Source organism: Copidosoma floridanum, unplaced genomic scaffold (genome assembly GCF_036245765.1).
Source record: "Copidosoma floridanum isolate Cflo_tuat_1 unplaced genomic scaffold, Cflo_Japanese_pri ptg000006l, whole genome shotgun sequence".
Taxonomy (NCBI): domain Eukaryota; kingdom Metazoa; phylum Arthropoda; class Insecta; order Hymenoptera; family Encyrtidae; genus Copidosoma; species Copidosoma floridanum.
The window spans coordinates 26,802,920-26,824,614 of NW_028321883.1; the positions used below are offsets into that span (position 1 = coordinate 26,802,920).

At 34.7% G+C, this 21,695-nt stretch overlaps 4 protein-coding genes across 4 annotated transcripts; all 4 read right to left on the minus strand.

Annotated features, from left to right (window-relative positions):
• Nucleotides 1–123: 123 nt before the first annotated feature.
• Nucleotides 124–14,125, minus strand: LOC149375621 (protein I'm not dead yet-like). The gene is made up of 8 exons (XM_089598838.1): nt 14,093–14,125; nt 13,215–13,595; nt 13,038–13,090; nt 12,610–12,922; nt 2,678–2,823; nt 2,509–2,603; nt 2,109–2,296; nt 124–303 (listed from the first exon to the last, which is right to left on the minus strand). Exons 1-8 carry the CDS (start codon nt 14,123–14,125, stop codon nt 124–126), a joined length of 1,389 nt encoding a protein of 462 aa, XP_089454964.1.
• On the minus strand, nt 2,897–4,404 carry LOC149375622 (protein I'm not dead yet-like). Its single transcript, XM_089598489.1, has 5 exons — nt 4,340–4,404; nt 4,128–4,269; nt 3,535–3,915; nt 3,358–3,410; nt 2,897–3,242 (listed from the first exon to the last, which is right to left on the minus strand). The coding sequence occupies exons 1-5, from the start codon at nt 4,342–4,344 to the stop codon at nt 2,897–2,899; spliced, it is 927 nt and encodes a 308-aa protein (XP_089454615.1). The 5' UTR covers nt 4,345–4,404.
• LOC149375623 (protein I'm not dead yet-like) lies at nt 11,328–12,495 on the minus strand. The gene is made up of 3 exons (XM_089598357.1): nt 12,358–12,495; nt 12,166–12,260; nt 11,328–11,515 (listed from the first exon to the last, which is right to left on the minus strand). The coding sequence occupies exons 1-3, from the start codon at nt 12,438–12,440 to the stop codon at nt 11,460–11,462; spliced, it is 234 nt and encodes a 77-aa protein (XP_089454483.1). The 5' UTR covers nt 12,441–12,495; the 3' UTR covers nt 11,328–11,459.
• An 897-nt stretch (nt 14,126–15,022) lies between the features above and the next one.
• On the minus strand, nt 15,023–18,370 carry LOC149375624 (protein I'm not dead yet-like). Its single transcript, XM_089598839.1, has 9 exons — nt 18,366–18,370; nt 18,153–18,282; nt 17,523–17,903; nt 17,347–17,399; nt 16,920–17,232; nt 16,672–16,817; nt 16,503–16,597; nt 16,007–16,290; nt 15,023–15,399 (listed from the first exon to the last, which is right to left on the minus strand). Exons 1-9 carry the CDS (start codon nt 18,368–18,370, stop codon nt 15,097–15,099), a joined length of 1,710 nt encoding a protein of 569 aa, XP_089454965.1. The 3' UTR covers nt 15,023–15,096.
• Nucleotides 18,371–21,695: the final 3,325 nt, after the last annotated feature.

A 21,695-nucleotide genomic window follows, 5' to 3' on the forward strand; every position in this document is an offset into this window, starting at 1 on the left:
CAAAAATGTTGTGGCCAAAATGGTACCAGCTAAAAGGCGGTTGTGAGTGTAACCAAAGACCTGCATGATCTTGAGGGCAACGCGCAGGTGGAGTTTGCTGTGCTCGATGGCGATGGCGAGGATTTAGCTCCCAATGAAGTACATCACTACGTCATTCATGTAACACTCGCAAGTGTCTTTTATGCTCAAAATGTTGAGGCACGGGAACAACACTATGGGCATGAGGGCCGTCATTGGCAGTGGCAGGCACTCCGTCACCCAGTACCCGGCCATCAGCAGCACCACATAACCACATCTCGATTCCTGTACATTTTAACGAGAAATACACTTAGTTTTATAACTTGAATGCAAATAGGTACAAACATGCATTTTGTACTGTTTAAAACGATTGAAAATTTTTTCGGGGTTTTTTGTGCCATTTGTACCAATCAAGTTGTTGATTAGCTTACAATGTAAAAAAATGTGATTCGAAATAATTAAAGGCTTGACGTACTACCGATGAGTTGTCGCATACAATAACGTATGGTAAACATATGAAGGGCCAAAGGAGTACAAAAATACTTTTCCAGTAAATTCTGAAAAAATGACTTGTCCTCGACAGCAGTGACTTCTCTTCATTATCTAGCCTAAAACGTACAAGCGAAAGTATTAAGAGAAACGTTAATGAAAGTTTGCTCTTTACAGTTTAACCGAAAATTAGGGAAACATACGCCATCACCTCACACTGTGACGGTGATTACTTTTATTTTAAACAATGTATGCTTAAGTGTCTTGAACAAAGTTTCTTACAGCAAATCAAACTTCTTTGTGCAAATTATCATTAACACTAACCATTTTTTGGTTATTTCTAGTATGTGCTGTACATCGTAAATGTCAAAATGTGTTGGAGACAAACCAAGAATTAAGTAGATTTGTTTGAGTTTTTATTGACCAAAATTCACGGACATTTACAAATTTTACAATTAGTTGTTTCATTAAGCCTTTTGTATTTCGATTAAAAAAAAAAAAAAAAAATTAATACAAGAAAAATTTCATTGTCCACGACAGGTAAATAGTATCTAGTATTTAGTATCTTTCAGAGCTCCTTGTATTTGTTATTGTTGTTAGTTACAGTCAATATGATCTTGCTTGCCCATAAAATGAGTGCATTCCATCAAGGCCCAGCCTGGAAAATATAGAGGCTCCTGGTAAGCATAAGAAGCCCATTCATAGGATGTAACATAGACCAGTAGCCAACTAAAATAAAATGGAATCCTTCCCACTGATCTCAGTGTTTTGACTGGTACATGTCCAGACTCGACAATAATGGCATTCTGTGGCACTCCTCTTAACCAACGAAATGAGTACGAGCATATTACTGTTACTGGTGCCATGAAATACAGAGGAGACACTCTTTCAGCCATAGACTACGTTTAAAATAGTAATATTAGTAAATATCTGCAGGTACATATTTATTATTTGCGAAATTTAATTTATCTCATTAACAAACACATGTATACATTAAGAGAGTTTTTCATGCGAGGCCCCTAATGGAAATCTCTTAGTGCGATTTATCTTAGCATTTGCAGGCCGCATAGCGATCGTCTCAAGCGTGCCACAGCTATTATATGGTTTAATGAAAGGACCACCTCTAATGAACCATTTTTTCAACCAAAAGTGACTTTACCGATAAGCTGGTCAGATATTGGCTTTACTCGAAAAAGAATCCCCTGTAGGGCCACTCTTCACCAGAAAAATGCACTATTTGTTTTTAAAAATTGGATAAATGGTTTTCCAATACATCCTAGATACTAATCCCATCGAAAAATCTCGAAATAAAAAATGACGGTAGTTTTCGATGGGATTCGAACCTACGGCACCTCGATTTCTTTCGGCTAGGGGGCTAGCACGCTAACTTTTACGGCATCAGAGCTTTTTTAACAGCCAATATACAAACGTAACATTTAAAATATACACATGTTTTTACTTACTTTACGTCAACAAATAATATAGAATAATAAAATAGTTATTACCATAATAACTAGAAAAGGAAGTAAGATATTTGCAAATGCAATATCTGACACAAGTCCCGTAAGTGGAGCCATGAGCAACAAAACCCACGATGCTACAGAAACACCGTCCTTCTTCCATAACTCTGCCATATAATTTTCCAACTTCACAGCCAATCCGGATAGTATTACACCCTGTGAGATGGCGAGACCGCTCCCCAACAGAAATATTACGTCCCAGGGAATTTTAGTCTGAATTTCTTTCCACGTAACGAGACCTTCAGATGAAGTTTTAGGCCTCCTGTTTGCTAAATTTGATATTAATATTATAATTATCATTTTCATTAAAAATTGTTTTTCTTTAATGCATCAAACATCATATGTGGGTAATGCCGCAAAATAATAGCTATTGTTAATACAAATGATGTCTCATACTAATAAATAATTTTTATAAAAGTTGGCTTTGAGCTCATGGCTCAGAAATGGACAAAGCAAATCATAAAAAAAAAATTCAACACACCATCGTTGCTACAAATGTTCCAAAACTGAAGATCCTTCGGAATGAAAAACATTAAAAATGCCACCAACATTATAGGAGCCGATTCTGGAATTGTCCTGCAATTGACATGCAAAAATACAAGATGTTTAGGATAAACTGGAAAGCTATAGACTATCATGGTAACACTTACACTCCAGGTATAATAACATCGGCCCAGCCCGACACGAATCCGGGTTCATACGTAAGCCACAAGGTAACTGCGAGGACGAACATACCAGCTACGCCCAACTCGTGAGTGGATATTCTTCCAAGATCATCGTACTTTTGTTTGATGATCTACGTGTATTTTTATTTCATTTAATCAAATTATAAGAATGGGAAAGACCAATTTGTTGGCATGTGCTTGACATTAAATTAATTCCAATTTTAATACAAAACTAACCCTTTCGATAGCTTTTTTGCTTTCGATGGTCATCGCATAAAACCTAATGATCTCTCGTGTCTCACTGACTTTCATAAAACACATGAATATCAACCATGGCCACATTATCAGGGCACTGAGGTAAGCCAAGGGTACCCCATGACTCATCCATTGAGTAAATCCAATTTTAGGGCCACTAGGGAATGTATTCTCGAAAATGCCCTTAAAAACGAAATTCGTCGCTGTACCAACTAGTGTCGCTGTGCCACCCAAAGTCGCTGCATAAGCCGCCGCTATGAGATAGCCCGATGTCAGTTCCGTTGCCATAAGTTCCCTAAGTATAATAGATTCAAAAACCAATACAATTAAGTCTACAAGTGGTTTGAGTGGTTCTCTAAACCAAGGAAAACATTTTTAAAAAAAAATGACTGTCGGTTCCAATTTATCACCTGTTTGACGACTCAGGATCCTCGATCGTGTAAAACACCTGTCCAAATCCTTCCTGTGCAAACCAAAGAAATTTCAAAATTTAATAGAAAAAAAAAAAAAAAAAAAATAATGATCAACATGATGTAACTAATACTCATGTAATGTTGTTAGTAACGATACTTTGTTGGCATACAAACCCTCTCAAATTCACCCAAAATGGATAGTATGATGGAGAGCATAGCTGCAGTGGCCGCGGTGTTTGTCATCCACATGGACAGAAACATTGTGGCCAAAATGGTACCAGCTAAAAGGCGGTTGTGAGTGTAACCAAAGACCTGCATGATCTTGAGGGCAACGCGCAGATGGAGTTTGCTGTGCTCGATGGCGATGGCGAGGATTTGGCTCCCAATGAAGTACATCACTACGTCATTCATGTAACACTCGCAAGTGTCTTTTATGCTCAAAATGTTGAGGCACGGAAACAACAATATGGGCATGAGGGCCGTCATTGGCAGTGGCAGGCACTCCGTCACCCAGTACCCGGCCATCAGCAGCACCACATAACCACATCTCGATTTCTAAAATTACAAACCACACCTAGGTACACATGCATGTAATCCCATCGCCGATATTTTTTTGTCCGTCGTTTTATTGAACAAGTGTTCCAGCCAATCAATTTTGCAGATGTATGATAAGCAACTTTGCAGATGTAAATATTTTTCGTGTATATGTACAATATAAACGAGAGTTAATTAAATTTACTCAAATAGATATTTATTTGGTACATTACCGGTGAGTTTTCATGTTCAATGAAGATCGATAAAAGTATTATGGGCCAAATTATCCTAAAAATACTTTTCCAGTAAATTTTAAAAAAGTTGACAATTTTCCACGGTACCGAATTTTCAGTACACCGCCACCGCCTGAAGATACTGGAAATGTAACATATATTTGAATAGAGCGATTTTCGTAATTAAATTTCACTAAAAAAATTGTACGTACGCCATAATTAAACTTTATTTTTGATACTTTTAATAATTGTTTCTATTATTTTCTTTTCAAGTAATCCCAAAGTATAAGAGAAACTATAAACGTTTGCAGCGTAGACTATGGTTATGTGTAGACGTACGAAAATATTATAAGAGAATCACAAACAATTTGAAAAAAATTGAAGATCGAGTATTTTTCGTAACAATTAACCTACAAAGAAATCTGCCACGAACAGTTTGTGGTTACAAAAAAATCAAGATTTAAAACGGTTGGGATATTAATCTAAAAATTCGGAGTCATGTACTAAAGCAAAATTATTTCTTTAATAACCACATAATATTATTACTTTTTTGCTATTATGGCGCAATGAGCCACTTAGCATCCACGGGCGCATCGTCCGCGTGCTGAGTACTTTCGGCCCCCGAGAGCGGGAGTGTTCATTACCGTTGAGGTCCGCGAAAGCACTCGAACGGCGAAAAGTGCGCTCAGGTGCCCAAGTCGCGTATCCTATGATTTATCTCTTCGAGGGTGCAGAGTGAGGTCGTATTTTGTCTGGTTGAACATATACAAATATTTATTAAAATTTTCATTTTATGTAAAAAAAGCTTCTTCATACATAAGTTTAATGGTATTTTTCCGCTTTCTAACCTCAAAATAACACTTTCACCGCTTGATTTTGGGTTCATAAGCGGAAAAATAGTAAGTATACAAAACTCGTTCGAAAAGGCTCCTTTACGAACCTCGTTACGTTTACCTCTCGGTTCGTAAATCGAAGCCTTTGCAAACTCGTACGTATTATATTATTTATTCATTACACTATATCTGTTCAACGTATCTAGAGGTAAGACTAGGTATAAATGGGAGTTAAGAATCTTGATTTTCGTAAAATACCGAATCTTTCAAGATTTTGAATTATATGTGATAGATGAATTCTTATTATAGTATTTTATGTAGCACTAAAGCTCAGAAACGTATCGCTTTTGCACTACACTGTGGAGAAATAGTTTTAAATTAGGACAGGATGAAATTTTGTGTTAAAAAAATTTATTTTTTCTTTTCTTTAATAATTTCTTTTTAATAAATTTTTTAAAGATTTTATTATAATTTTTTTTTAATTGTCTTATTATCTATATAATAAATAAACACAGAAACGACGAAAAAATGCAAATAGCGAGATCAAAACTGGCACTAACAAACACGCACATGTAAATTTCATTGCTCCCTTTTTCATCATTATGTATAATTACCTACATTCACACAATCGTTCGTGTCTCTTAATAAACACATGGTTTATTTTTACATTTTTAATACACCTTCTCCCTGTATCATCGACAAAAGGCAATTTAATTTACTTTAATACAAGACTATTAATTTATACCTAATGACTTTGTATAAACACCACTTTCTCCTCACTAGTAGACACCCGCGCTCGTATAAATCATCTTCCTATTCACTTACTCTATAAAAAATTGATCTATTTCTCAGCGACCATTATAGCCCCGATGTTAGCACTTTTGTTCATAATTATATTTATCGATAATTTATTAATACACAGTTTTTCAACGTACGGTACGATTCGTAATCTCGTGCATCACTTTTTCTTGTAGCGTCACTCAATTCCATTTACATTAACTCGTCTTCACTGAGTAATTTTTTGTCATAGCAGTAAGTCTTGTATTAAAAAAGCAAAATACAAAGTTTTCACTCTCCCATGCTTTCGGTAAAAGTATTTTGTTGGCACCCCACTTCTTAAAAAGTCTGCGCATTGCGACAAATGCCGCAACCAAGAGCGAACTCTTCTCCAGTCGGCGGGTGTTTAACGTACAACAGACACTCCTCTCCACCCAGTTGTTTTGCTCGAGGTCCTGCAAAAATACGTAAAAAATCAGATTTAATATGTGTGAAAATATTTACAACTGAGAAAAATAATGTACCTGCGGGGCACGAAGGCAATTCGTTTTTAGGGATATGGGTGACCCTCTGAAAGTCATCGTGGCAAGGTTTGCAGAAATGCGTGGTACCGAAGCAGAAGATAATTGCTACGGAGCAACAATACCGGCACTTGTTTTGCTTACGTATTAAAGATATAACTAAAAACATTATACATACCCTCTTGAGCTCACTCAGCATCGTTAATACGATGAGCACCATCATGGCAGTGGCCGCGGTGTTTGTCATCCACATGGACAAAAACGTTGTGGCCAAGATGGTACCACCTAACAGGGGCTTGTGAGTGTAACCAAAGACCTGTATGACCTTGAGGGCAACGCGCATGTGGAGCCTGATATGTTTGATGGCTCCATTCATCGTCCTGACAACACTTGTTACTTAAAAATTGCCTTTTTTACAAGAAGAAAATTTTATGACGGATAGATACTCGTATATGTCGTTGTAGAAAAAAATCTTGGGTTTGTAGTAATCACTGAGGATACAGATAAACTTATCCAATCACATTCAAAGACAACAACTGTACAGGATGATGGTGCATTGATTTCTGCTTTCCAATAAGAGCGGAGAGGAAAAGTTATTGGAGTCGGAATCGCACTACAGGATAGATGAAATTATAATTGATGGCTTGCATAGATAATACTCGACTTGCATTTACCTCCCGATGAGAATCGCAGAATCAGTAGGAAAACAAACTTTTCTATATTTCTTTCTTTCTATCAAATTGGTTAAAAAATTATCCACCACACCAATAGAACTAACAGCCTATACATGTAAAAAATAAACTCACTGGTAACAACTGCAAACCTTTTTCGTAAGAGTTTTTATTCAAGAACAGAAACTTTTTAAATTTTTTTAAATTTTAACCATGTGTTTCAACAATTTTCTGGGTAATTTTTAAAATTCATCAAAAATAGGGAGAAGTTATGTGTCTTGAAAAAAATCAATGTAAGTTAACGATAGGTTTCATTTATTAGCTGCCTTTTCCTCGATCGGAATCGTTTTATTTAATTTTTCACCACCACAGTCCGCAATGATAACATCTTCTGTTGGCACATTGTTTATAATTCGAGTATTTTCGATAAGCCTTACAGTATTCTGTAAATACAAAAAACAAGCATTAGATTTTGTAATTATCTTGAATATTTATTGTTAAAAAAATTATTATTTAATATGTAAAGAAGGAGATATAAAAGTCTTACTATTCCTTTAATAACTTTTCCAAAGACAACATTACTTTCATCAGCCCAGTGTAATTCCGAGGTAGTAATGAAAAAATTAATGCCAGATTTATTGAAATTGCGTTTGGACATCCAACCGGCTGCGTAATGCTGTAGCTTTTGTTTCTCTGTAGAATTGGTTGAATCAGGAAAAATTGGATCATTGCCTCCAATCTCTTTTTTACAGCATTCGAGCCTACTATCCTTGAAAACAAATTTAAACTTTTCTCCTTTAAGCCTCTTACTTGTCGCGAAACCATAAAATACATCCACAATATCGGGTTCAATTTTTCCACAGAGGCCAATGTCAATTCTTCCAACATGATGGAGTTCGATTTCAATGTCAAACCAGATCTGTGAAAGAAGTTATTCATAAGCTTTAAGTAAATCGATTTTTCATCAAAGAAATACTCGTGAGTGGAATTAATGATTTTTTTTTCACATTTTCTAATTGTTTAAAAATTATACATTTTTTTTGTACTGGATGTTAGGATGTTATGTATGTGTACAAATGTTAGTAAACAAAAAAAAAAAAAAAAAAAAAAAAAAAAGACATTTACAAAGAAAAAAACATTACACATATATCATTTACCTGGTGTGTTCCTCGACACGCGATAGCAGCAGGGGTTGATGCATTTCTTTCTTGATTTGCGTTTACAATCACGACGGTAGCAATAGCCACCACAGCAACTACTGCGACGACTACTATAGTGGTAGCGACCACCTGTGGGGATAAGGGATTCTTATGAAATAAATAGCTGTTACAGTTAATACTTAAATACAGATTAAAAGAAGTGAAAAAAAAAATCCACTGTGAATTCTTTTTCCCAGCAATGAATTAGCCGTTAAACTCGGCTTTGGAAAAATTAAAAAAAATAAGATTAAAAACGTATATTTCCATTCCAAATCAATAGTCTTAAAAAATTCTTATTTTAATAAGGTATGATTGGAAAATAATTATTTAATTTAATCTTAAAAAGTCCAAAGATATAAGTTTGATGAAATTTCAAACTGTTCGCAAGGATAAAAAAAAACTTTCCTCAGGTGTGGATCGAACATTAAAAGATTCTTATTAGCAACAAAAAAGGAAAGTTAGCAGTATTTATAACATATGTGTCATATAACTTCTAATACTATTAAATACAATCAATGACCGGTTGTTGTAAAATAAAAAAATAGAATTTTCACACAACATTAGTGTTTGAAAAAAGTTTTTTAAAAGTATGTACAACGTTTTAAATTACAAATCGAAATGTCATCTGTTTTAAAACTTTCTCACTACATTCATTTTAATGAACAAAGTCATCTGAAAACCAGTAAATACAAAAAAAATTAAATAACGCTTTGATAAAAACTGGGCTAGAAAATTTAATTTATAGACAAGTTTGAAAGCCAGAGCCCTTAATTACTACCCTTTGAAAAACAAACTACTCACCACTCCGACAACAGTAGCAAGAAGTTGTGTCGCGCTTATTATGGGAGTGACTATTCCTAAAACTGATGAAGTATCATTCATCCATTTCTCTGCACTTTGCCAGCTCCCCATGATATTCTTAGCTTTTTTTGTAAGCAATTAATTTGACTGATTGTAAGTGGGAGGCTTAATCTGAAAATTGTTACATTTCAAAATCACATTTACAATCTAGTACATCCTCGTTCGGAGGTTACGAATGCCCTAGATTTAACGTAAATAAACTGTTAACGTTAAATCTATGACATTTATTAACCTCCGAACGTGGTGCGTATACGTTTTTACGTCTCCTGGTTCTCGGTAATTGAAAAATCTCGTCGGTAATTTTCGCTTACAGAGTACCAGTGACGTGAAAATATTTACGTCAATTATATTAAAAACTCTCAAAGCTACCTATATGCGTTTCGAATCCAAGCTCAACTTCAGCTCAAGAGCTGCGACTAATTCATATCTAAATTCACTCAAAAAGGGCTTTTCTTCCGAACTTAAGAGGCTTTTTTAAGTCAGTTCTTCAAAAGTCTGATAATATCAACATCCTGAAGTTCGCTAACGTCAAGGCTGAACAAAAAAAAATAATATCGTCAGACTGTCACTTTTCGCACTACATTGATAGATTTAGAATGTTACTATATTCACATCAATTAAATAGAATAAAATTTTTTTTTTACGAATATTCAACCTTGATTAGAACAAATTCAAAATGTAGTTTTTCATTCAAAGTATCGTATCTGATTTCTATCATTTTTTTTTTCTAATAAAAGTTTTGTTTGCTACTTTATACGCTGAATACTACACGGATCACATAATTTATAAAAATAGTTCGAGTAAAATAAAAAAACACTTGATTTTAAGTAAAAAATAAATTTTAAAATCAGAATTAGGAGTAAGTATAGTGCTGTTACTTCGAACATGAACTAAACTGAGTCCTCAAACTCATTGAGGGAACGCGTGTCCCTTAATTTGCTGGTATTCAATTAAATATAGGGTATTGTTCTTGAAAATATTTTTTACAATCAACTTCTAACATAGCTTACCTATACTCACACAGCCATACCGATAATTTCAGGATTAATAGTGAATGCTGCCTATAGAAATTTTTTGTCCATGATTTTATACGTAGAAGTGGTCCCCTCTCGTGTTGGAGACAAACTAATAATTTAGTAGATTTGTTTGAGTTTTTATTGACCAAAATTCACGTACATATACAAATTTTACACTTAGTTGTTTTATTAAGCCTTTTGTTTTTCAACTAACTAAAAAAAAAAAATTAATACAAGAGAGATTTCATTGTCCACGACAGGTAAATGGTATCTAGTATTTAGTATCTTTCAGAGCTCCTTGTATTTATTATTGTTGTTAGTTACAGTCAATATGATCTTGCTTGCCCATAAAATGAGTGCATTCCAACAAGGCCCAGACTGGAAAATATAGGGGCTGCTGGTAAGCATAAGAAGTCCATTTATGGAACGTAAGATAGACCAGTAGCCAACTAAAATAAAATGGGGTCCTTCCCACTGATTTCAGTGTTTTGACTGGTACATGTCCAGACTCGACAATAATGGCATTCTGTGGCACTCCTCTTAACCAACGAAATGAGTACGAGCATATTACTGTTACTGGTGCCATGAAATACAGAGGAGGCACTTTTGCAGCCATAGCCTACGTTTAAAATAGTAATATTAGTTAACATTTGCACGTACATATTAATGTATTTGCGAAATTTAATTTATCTCATGAACAAACACATGTATACATTAAGAGAGTTTTTCATGCGAGGCCCCTAATGGAAATCTCTTAGTGCGATTTATCTTAGCATTTGCAGGCCGCATAGCGATCGTCTCAAGCGTGCCACAGCTATTATATGGTTTAATGGAAGGACCACTTCCAATGAACCATTTTTTTAACCAAAAGTGACTTTACCGATGAGCTGGCCAGATGTTGGCTTTACTCGAAAAAGAATCCCCTGTAGGGCCACTCATCACCAGAAAAATGCACTATTTGTTTTTAAAAATTGGATAAATGGTTTTTCAATCCATCCTAGATACTTATCCCACCGGAAAATCCCGAAATGAAAAATGACGGTAGTTTTCGATGGGATTCGAACCTACGGCACCTCGATTTCTTTCGGCTAGGGGGCTAGCACGCTAACCTTTACGGCATCAGAGCTCTTTTAACAGCCAATATACAAATGTAACATTTAAAATATACACATGTTTTTACTTACTCTACGTCAACAAATAATATAGAATAATAAAATAGTTATTACCATAATGAGTAGAAAAGGAAGTAAGATATTGGCAAATGCAATATCTGACACAAGTACCGTAAGTGGAGCTATGAGCATCAAAATATACGCTGCTAAAGAAAAACCGTTATTCTTCCTCACATCTTCCATATAATTTTCCAACTTCGCAGCCAAACCGGATAGTATTACACCCTGTGAGATGGCGAGGCCGCTCCCCAACAGAAATATTACGTCCCAGGGAATTTTAGTCTAAATTTCTTTCCATGTAACGAGACCTTCAGATGAAGTTTTAGGCCTCCTGTTTGCTAAATTTTATATCAATATTATAATTATCATTTTCATTAAAAATTGTTTTTCTTTAATGCATCAAACATCATATATGTTGGTGATGCCGTAAAATAACAGCTATTATTAATACAAATGATGTCTCATACTAATAGATAATTTTTATAAAAGTTGGCTTTGAGCTCATTAACTCTGTAATACAAGTAGCATTTTAAGTTACTTCTTAAAAGAATGTAGTTAACGTACAAATAACGTTTCTTTAAGTAAGAATTATTATGGTAATAATATTAATACTCCTTTAAAAACCGTGAAATGATTGATGAATTTTCATGGTATTTTTGCTCACCACGTCAATTTGTGTAATATTATATTTTAAGTAGTTTAAATTGAAGAACCCATGCAAGTAAGTCAATGCATATAAAACTTTGAATTCAAACTATTCGAGTATTCGGAAATTGTATGCGTTTGTCTTTCTATATAAATCAAAGAGAAAAAGCTTTGAGAAGACTGATGAAAAAAAAATCCCAAAAATCTTTAATTGTCAGGAAAGTAAGTATGATTTCACTTTTACATGTCTATTTAATGTTTTATATTATTGATAGATAAACATCAAAAGTGATGTTTTTTAAGAGATGGACCAAGCAAATCGTTAGAACAAAATTTGACATACCATCGTTGCTACAAATGTTCCAAAACTGAAGATCCTTCGGAATGAAAAACATTAAAAATGCCACCAACATTATAGGAGCCGATTCTGGAATTGTCCTGAAATTGACATGCAAAAATACAAGATGTTTAGGATAACCTGAAAAGCTATAGGCTACTATATTTGTGAAGGTCTTGGCATCATGGTAACACTCACACTCCAGGTATAATAACATCGGCCCAGCCCGACACAAATCCGGGTCGGTATGTAAGCCACAAGGCAACTGCGAGGACGAACATACCAGCTCCGCCCAACTCGTGAGTTGATATTCTTCCAAGATCATCGTACTTTAGTTTGATGATCTACGTGTATTTTTAATTCATTTAATTAAATTATAAATATGAGAAATACTAAATTGTTAGCATGTGCTTGACATTAAATTAATTCCAATTTTAATACAATACTAACCCTTTCGATGGCTTTTTTGCTTTCGATGGTCATCGCATAAAACCTAATGATCTCTCGTGTCTCACTGACTTTCATAAAACACAATAATATCAACCATGGCCACATTATCAGGGCACTGAGGTAAGCCAAGGGTATCCCATGACTCATCCATTGAGTAAATCCAATTTTAGGGCCACTAGGGAATTTATTCTCGAAAATGCCCTTAAAAACAAAATTCGTTGCTGTACCAATTAGTGTCGCTGTGCCACCCAAAGTCGCTGCATAAGCCGCCGCTATGAGATAGCCCGATGTCAGTTCCGTTGCCATAAGTTCCCTAAGTATAAGAGATTCAAAAACCAATACAATTAAGTCGACAAGTGGTTCAAGTGGTTCTCTAAACCAAGGAATATATTTAAAAAAGAAAATGACTGTCGGTTCCAATTTATCACCTGTTTGACGTCTCAGGATCCTCGATCGTGTAAAACACCTGTCCAAATCCTTCCTGTGCAAACCAAGCAAATTCCAAAATTTAATAGAAAAAAAAAAAAAAAAAAAATTATGATCAACATAATGTAACTAATACTCATGCAATGTTGTTAGTAACGATACTTTGTTGGCATACAAACCCTCTCAAATTCACCCAAAATGGATAGTATGATGGAGAGCATAGCTGCAGTGGCCGCGGTGTTTGTCATCCACATGGACAGAAACATTGTGGCCAAAATGGTACCAGCTAAAAGGCGGTTGTGAGTGTAACCAAAGACCTGCATGATCTTGAGGGCAACGCGCAGGTGGAGTTTGCTGTGCTCGATGGCGATGGCGAGGATTTGGCTCCCAATGAAGTACATCACTACGTCATTCATGTAACACTCGCAAGTGTCTTTTATGCTCAAAATGTTGAGGCACGGGAACAACACTATGGGCATGAGGGCCGTCATTGCCAGTGGCAGGCACTCCGTCACCCAGTACCCGGCCATCAGCAGCACCACATAACCACATCTCGATTCCTGTTCATTTTAACGAGAAATACACTTAATTTATAACTTGAATGCAAATAGATACAAACATGCATATTTTACTGTTTAAAACGATTGATAATTTTTTCGGCGTTTTTTGTGCCATTTGTACCAATCAAGTTATTGATTAGCTTACAATGTAAAAAAATGTGATTCGAAATAATTAAAAGCTTGACGTACTACCGATGAGTTGTCGCATACAATAACGTATGGTAAACATATGAAGGGCCAAAGGAGTACAAAAATACTTTTCCAGTAAATTCTGAAAAAATGACCTGTCCTCGACAGCAGTGACTTCTCTTCATTATCTAGCCTAAAACGTACAAGCGAAAGTATTAAAAGAAACGTTAATGAAAGTTTGCTTTTTACAGTTTAACCGAAAATTAGGGAAACATACGCCATCACCTCACACTGTGACGGTGATTACTTTTATTTTAAACAATGTATGCTTAAGTGTCTTGAACTAAGTTTCTTACAGCAAATCAAACTTCTTTGTGCAAATTATCATTAACACTAACCATTTTTTGGTTATTTCTAGTATGTGCTGTACATCGTAAATGTCAAAATAAATGATATGAAAAATTATTGAATAATACGTATTTTCTTTTGCATCAAAGAAACGTATAGATACAACTCAGTAGTTTCAAAACAGGTGATTTGAATCTTTAGAAAACCAACACAAACAGAAATCGTACTAAACTATCATAAAAGTGAAATAAGTACAATTAAGTATACTGGACAAATAATGATAGTTTACAAAAAAATTTGAATAAACTACTATTGTTTTTTCTAAGACGATAAGGTAAGAAAAAGTCTTGATTTAACATGTTAATTTAAAATTTAATTTTTCGTTCAAAGTATCGTATCTGATTTCTAGCTTTTTTTTTTCTAATAAAAGTTTTATTTGCTACTGTATACGCTGGATGTATGGATCACATGAATTATAAAAATATTTCGAGTGAAATGAAAAAACACTTGATTTTAAGTAAAAAATAAATTTTTAAATCAGAATTAGGAGTAAGTATAGTGCTGTTACTTCGAAGATGTACTAAACTGAGTCCTCAAACTCATTGAGGGAACGCGTGTCCCTTAATTTGCTGATATTCAAATAAATATAGGGTATTGTTCTTGAAAATATTTTTTACAATCAACTTCTAACATAGCTTACCTATACTCACGCAGCCATACCGATAATTTCAGGATTAATAGTGAATGCTGCCTATAGAAATTTTTTGTCCATGATTTTATACGTAGAAGTGGTCCCCTCTCGTGTTGGAGACAAACTAAGAATTTAGTAGATTTGTTTGAGTTTTTATTGACCGAAATTCACGGACATACACAAATTTTACAATTAGTTGTTTTATTAAGCCTTTTGTTTTTCGATTAAAAAAAAAAAAAAAAAATTAATACAAGAGAGATTTCATTGTCCACGACAGGTAAATGGTATCTAGTATTTAGTATCTTTCAGAGCTCCTTGTATTTATTATTGTTGTTAGTTACAGTCAATATGATCTTGCTTGCCCATAAAATGAGTGCATTCCAACAAGGCCCAGACTGGAAAATATAGGGGCTGCTGGTAAGCATAAGAAGTCCATTTATGGAACGTAAGATAGACCAGTAGCCAACTAAAATAAAATGGGGTCCTTCCCACTGATTTCAGTGTTTTGACTGGTACATGTCCAGACTCGACAATAATGGCATTCTGTGGCACTCCTCTTAACCAACGAAATGAGTACGAGCATATTACTGTTACTGGTGCCATGAAATACAGAGGAGGCACTTTTGCAGCCATAGCCTACGTTTAAAATAGTAATATTAGTTAACATTTGCACGTACATATTAATGTATTTGCGAAATTTAATTTATCTCATGAACAAACACATGTATACATTAAGAGAGTTTTTCATGCGAGGCCCCTAATGGAAATCTCTTAGTGCGATTTATCTTAGCATTTGCAGGCCGCATAGCGATCGTCTCAAGCGTGCCACAGCTATTATATGGTTTAATGGAAGGACCACTTCCAATGAACCATTTTTTTAACCAAAAGTGACTTTACCGATGAGCTGGCCAGATGTTGGCTTTACTCGAAAAAGAATCCCCTGTAGGGCCACTCATCACCAGAAAAATGCACTATTTGTTTTTAAAAATTGGATAAATGGTTTTTCAATCCATCCTAGATACTTATCCCACCGGAAAATCCCGAAATGAAAAATGACGGTAGTTTTCGATGGGATTCGAACCTACGGCACCTCGATTTCTTTCGGCTAGGGGGCTAGCACGCTAACCTTTACGGCATCAGAGCTCTTTTAACAGCCAATATACAAATGTAACACTTAAAATATACACATGTTTTTACTTACTCTACGTCAACAAATAATATAGAATAATAAAATAGTTATTACCATAATAAGTAGAAAAGGAAGTAAGATATTTGCAAACGCAATATCTGACACAAGTCCCGTAAGTGGAGCCATGAGCATCAAAACATACGTTAATAAAGAATGACCGTTCCACTTCCTCAACATTTTCATAAAAACGGTCATCTTCATGGCCAAACCGGATAGTATTACACCCTGTGAGATGGCGAGGCCGCTCCCCAACAGAATTATTACGTCCCAGGGAATTTTAGTCTGAATTTCTTTCCACGTAACGAGACCTTCAGATGAAGTTTTAGGCCTTTTGTTTGCTAAATTTGATATTAATATTATAATTATCATTTTCATTAAAAATTATTTTTCTTTAATGCATCAAACATCATATGTGGGTGATGCCGCAAAATAATAGCTATTATTAATACAAATGATGTCTCATACTAATAAATAATTATTATATAAGTTGGCTTTGAGCTCATGGCTCAGAGATGGACAAATGAAATCATAAAAAAAAAATTCAACAGACCATCGTTGCTACAAATGTTCCAAAACTTAAGATCCTTCGGAATGAAAAACATTAAAAATGCCACCAACATTATAGGAGCCGATTCTGGAATTGTCCTGCAATTGACATGCAAAAATACAAGATGTTTAGGATAACCTGGAAAGCTATAGACTACCATGGTAACACTCACACTCCAGGTATAATAACATCGGCCCAGCCCGACACGAATCCGGGTTCATACGTAAGCCACAAGGTAACTGCGAGGACGTACATACCAGCTACGCCCAACTCGTGAGTGGATATTCTTCCCAGATCATTGTACTTCTGCTTGATAATCTACATATGTTTTGAATTTGTTTAAATTATAAATATGGGAAAGACCAATTTGTTGGCATGTGCTTGACATTAAATTAATTCCAATTTTAATACAATACTAACCCTTTCCATGGCTTTTTTGCTTTCGATGGTCATCGTATCAAACCTAATGATCTCTCGTGTCCCATTGACTTTGATAAAACACAATAATATCAACCATGGCCACATTATCAGGGCACTGAGGTAAGCCAAAGGTACCCCATGACTCATCCATTGAGTAAATCCAATTTTAGGGCCACAAGGGAATGTATTCTCGATAATGCCCTTAAAAACGAAATTTGTCGCTGTACCAACTAGTGTCGCTGTGCCACCCAAAGTCGCTGCATAAGCCGCCGCTATGAGATAGCCCGATGTCAGTTCCGTTGCCATAAGTTCACTAAGTATGATAGATTCAAAAACCAATACAATTAAGTCGATAAGTGGTTTAAGTTATCTCCAAACCAAGGAATTCATTTAAAAAAGAAAATGACTGTCGGTTCAAATTTATCACCTGTTTGACGTCTCAGGATCCTCGATCGTGTAAAACAACTGTCCAAATCCTTCCTGTGCAAACCAAAGAAATTTCAAAATTTAATAAAAAAATAAAATAAAAAAAATGATGATCAACATGATGTAACTAATACTCATGCTATGTTGTTAGTAACGATACTTTGTTGGCATACAAACCCTCTCAAATTCACCCAAAATGGATAGTATGATGGAGAGCATAGCTGCAGTGGCCGCGGTGTTTGTCATCCACATGGACAGAAACATTGTGGCCAACATGGTACCAGCTAAAAGGCGGTCGTGAGTGTAACCAAAGATCTGCATGATCTTGAGGGCAACGCGCAGATGGAGTTTGCTGTGCTCGATGGCGATGGCGAGGATTTGGCTCCCAATGAAGTACATCACTACGTCATTCATGTAACACTCGCAAGTGTCTTTTATGCTCAAAATGTTGAGGCACGGGAACAACACTAAGGGCATGAGGGCCGTCATTGCCAGTGGCAGGCACTCCGTCACCCAGTACCCGGCCATCAGCAGCACCACATAACCACATCTTGATTTCTAAAATTACAAAAGTTGTCTTGATTATTTATAAGTTCATGTACAAACGTATAAAAAACAACTATACCGACAACTAATTGAACACGAATCTTAGCTAAATAAATTTAAATGTAGAAGATAAAAAATTATACAAGAAATTAAAAAAAAAACATTTTATGACCTGATATGAATATTTTTAGCGTACATACAATGCAACCAATACTTAACCTAACTAAATTTACTAAAATAGATATTAATTTGGTATATTACTGGTGAGTTTTTGTATTCAATGAAGATCGATAAAAGTATTAGGGGCCAAAGTATCCGAAAAATACTTTTCCAGTATATTGTTAAAAAGTTGCCAATCTTCTTCAATACTGAAAGTTCTTCACTAGGCGACCTGAAATATGTGCGAGAAATGTAACAATATTTTTAAATAAGGCAATCCTTGTAACTAAACTTCATTATTCAAATTGTACGTACGTCATAATTTTTCACTACTTTTTATATTTTCAATACTTGTTTTTTTTTTTTTTTATTTATTTATTCAAGCAGTGCAAAATAAAAGAGAAACCAAATTTTCGTAGATAAGACTTCTTATAAACTTTGATGGTTACTTATGTGCATTACGATACGTATACATGATATTGCTATAAAATGTCAAATTGTTTATTTAAAAATTGAAGATCGAGCAGTTTCCATAACAATCCACTTAACTTTCAGTATGCTCTACTAGTCACTATAAAAACATAACTCAATATTTCAAGGACATTAACTAGAATTTTTCGAGGCAATGAATAAACGCAAAGTTATGTCATTAATAATCGCTGGAAAATAGTTGAACTTCAAATTAATATTGAGAAAATGTATTCAATTCATATAAACAACATTGTCAGCGATGAGTACACCGCATTTTCATACAAAAACAATTGATCTGACCAGTACAAAAATTTAATTTTCAGCTTTTAAAATTAGATTAGACTAGCCACTGAGATATTTCAATCTCCCCTCCCCCCTATACATTTTGTGATGCTGGAAAATAGTTCAAAATGTGTTATTATTGTTAATTCTGTTTTATTGGATAATGAATCTTTCAAGATTTTGAATTAAATGTGTTTCGCGTATCCGTCAGCCAAAAACATTTAATGTAGCTTTGTAGCTGAAAAACGTATGTATCATTGCTACACTACACTACACAGAAATATTTTTAAGTTTGGACAGCATATAGTATTATTCAAATGAGAGACTTTTTTTTTAAACTGTCTTATTACCATATAATAAATAAACACAGAAACGACGAAAAAATGCAAATAGCGAGATCAAAACTGGCACTAACAAACACGCACATGTAAATTTCATTGCTTCCTTTTTCATCATTATGTATAATTACCTACATTCACACAATCGTTCGTGTCTCTTAATAAACACATGGTTTATTTTTACATTTTTAATACACCTTCTTCCTGTATCATCGACAAAAGGCAATTCAATTTATTTTAATACAAGACTATTAATTTATACCTAATGACTTTGTATAAACACCACTTTCTCCTCACTAGTAGACACCCGCGCTCGTATAAATCATCTAACTATTCACTTACTCTATAAAAAATTGATCTATTTCTCAGCGACCATTATAGCCCCGATGTTAGCACTTTTGTTCATAATTATATTTATCGATAATTTATTAATAAACAGTTTTCTAACGTACGGTACGATTCATAATCTCAATTCCATTCCCACTAACTCGTCTTCATTGAGTAATTTTTTGTCATAGCAGTAAGTCTCGTATTAAAAAACAAAATACAAAGTTTTCACTCTCCCATGCTTTCGGTAAAAGTATTTTGTTGGCACCCCACTTCTTAAAAAGTCTGCGCATTGCGACAAATGCCGCAACCAAGAGCGAACTCTTCTCCAGTCGGCGGGTGTTTAACGTACAACAGACACTCCTCTCCACCCAGTTGTTTTGCTCGAGGTCCTGCAAAAATACGTAAAAAATCAGATTTAATATGTGTGAAAATATTTACAACTGAGAAAAATAATGTACCTGCGGGGCACGAAGGCAATTCGTTTTTAGGGATATGGGTGACCCTCTGAAAGTCATCGTGGCAAGGTTTGCAGAAATGCGTGGTACCGAAGCAGAAGATAATTGCTACGGAGCAACAATACCGGCACTTGTTTTGCTTACGTATTAAAGATATAACTAAAAACATTATACATACCCTCTTGAGCTCACTCAGCATCGTTAATACGATGAGCACCATCATGGCAGTGGCCGCGGTGTTTGTCATCCACATGGACAAAAACGTTGTGGCCAAGATGGTACCACCTAACAGGGGCTTGTGAGTGTAACCAAAGACCTGTATGACCTTGAGGGCAACGCGCATGTGGAGCCTGATATGTTTGATGGCTCCATTCATCGTCCTGACAACACTTGTTACTTAAAAATTGCCTTTTTTACAAGAAGAAAATTTTATGACGGATAGATACTCGTATATGTCGTTGTAGAAGAAATTGTGCGTTTGTAGTAATCACTGAGGATACAGATAAACTTATTCAATCCCATTCAAAGACAACAACTGTACAGGATGATGGTGCATTGATTTCTGCTTTCCAAAAAGAGCGGAGAGGAAAAGTAATTGGAGTCGGAATCGCACTACAGGATAGATGAAATTATGATTGATGGCTTGCATAGATAATACTCGACTTGCATTTACCTCCCGATGAGAATCGCAGAATCAGTAGGAAAACAAACTTTTCTATATTTCTTTCTTTCTATCAAATTGGTTAAAAAATTATCCACCACACCAATAGAACTAACAGCCTATACATGTAAAAAATAAACTCACTGGTAACAACTGCAAACCTTTTTCGTAAGAGTTTTTATTCAAGAACAGAAACTTTTTAAATTTTTTTAAATTTTAACCATGTGTTTCAACAATTTTCTGGGTAATTTTTAAAATTCATCAAAAATAGGGAGAAGTTATGTGTCTTGAAAAAAATCAATGTAAGTTAACGATAGGTTTCATTTATTAGCTGCCTTTTCCTCGATCGGAATCGTTTTATTTAATTTTTCACCACCACAGTCCGCAATGATAACATCTTCTGTTGGCACATTGTTTATAATTCGAGTATTTTCGATAAGCCTTACAGTATTCTGTAAATACAAAAAACAAGCATTAGATTTTGTAATTATCTTGAATATTTATTGTTAAAAAAATTATTATTTAATATGAAAAGAAGGAGATATAAAAGTCTTACTATTCCTTTAATAACTTTTCCAAAGACAACATTACTTTCATCAGCCCAGTGTAATTCCGAGGTAGTAATGAAAAAATTAATGCCAGATTTATTGAAATTGCGTTTGGACATCCAACCGGCTGCGTAATGCTGTAGCTTTTTTTTCTCTGTAGAATTGGTTGAATCAGGAAAAATTGGATCATTGCCTCCAATCTCTTTTTTACAGCATTCGAGCCTACTATCCTTGAAAACAAATTTAAACTTTTCTCCTTTAAGCCTCTTACTTGTCGCGAAACCATAAAATACATCCACAATATCGGGTTCAATTTTTCCACAGAGGCCAATGTCAATTCTTCCAACATGATGGAGTTCGATTTCAATGTCAAACCAGATCTGTGAAAGAAGTTATTCATAAGCTTTAAGTAAATCGATTTTTCATCAAAGAAATACTCGTGAGTGGAATTAATGATTTTTTTTTCACATTTTCTAATTGTTTAAAAATTATACATTTTTTTTGTACTGGATGTTAGGATGTTATGTATGTGTACAAATGTTAGTAAACAAAAAAAAAAA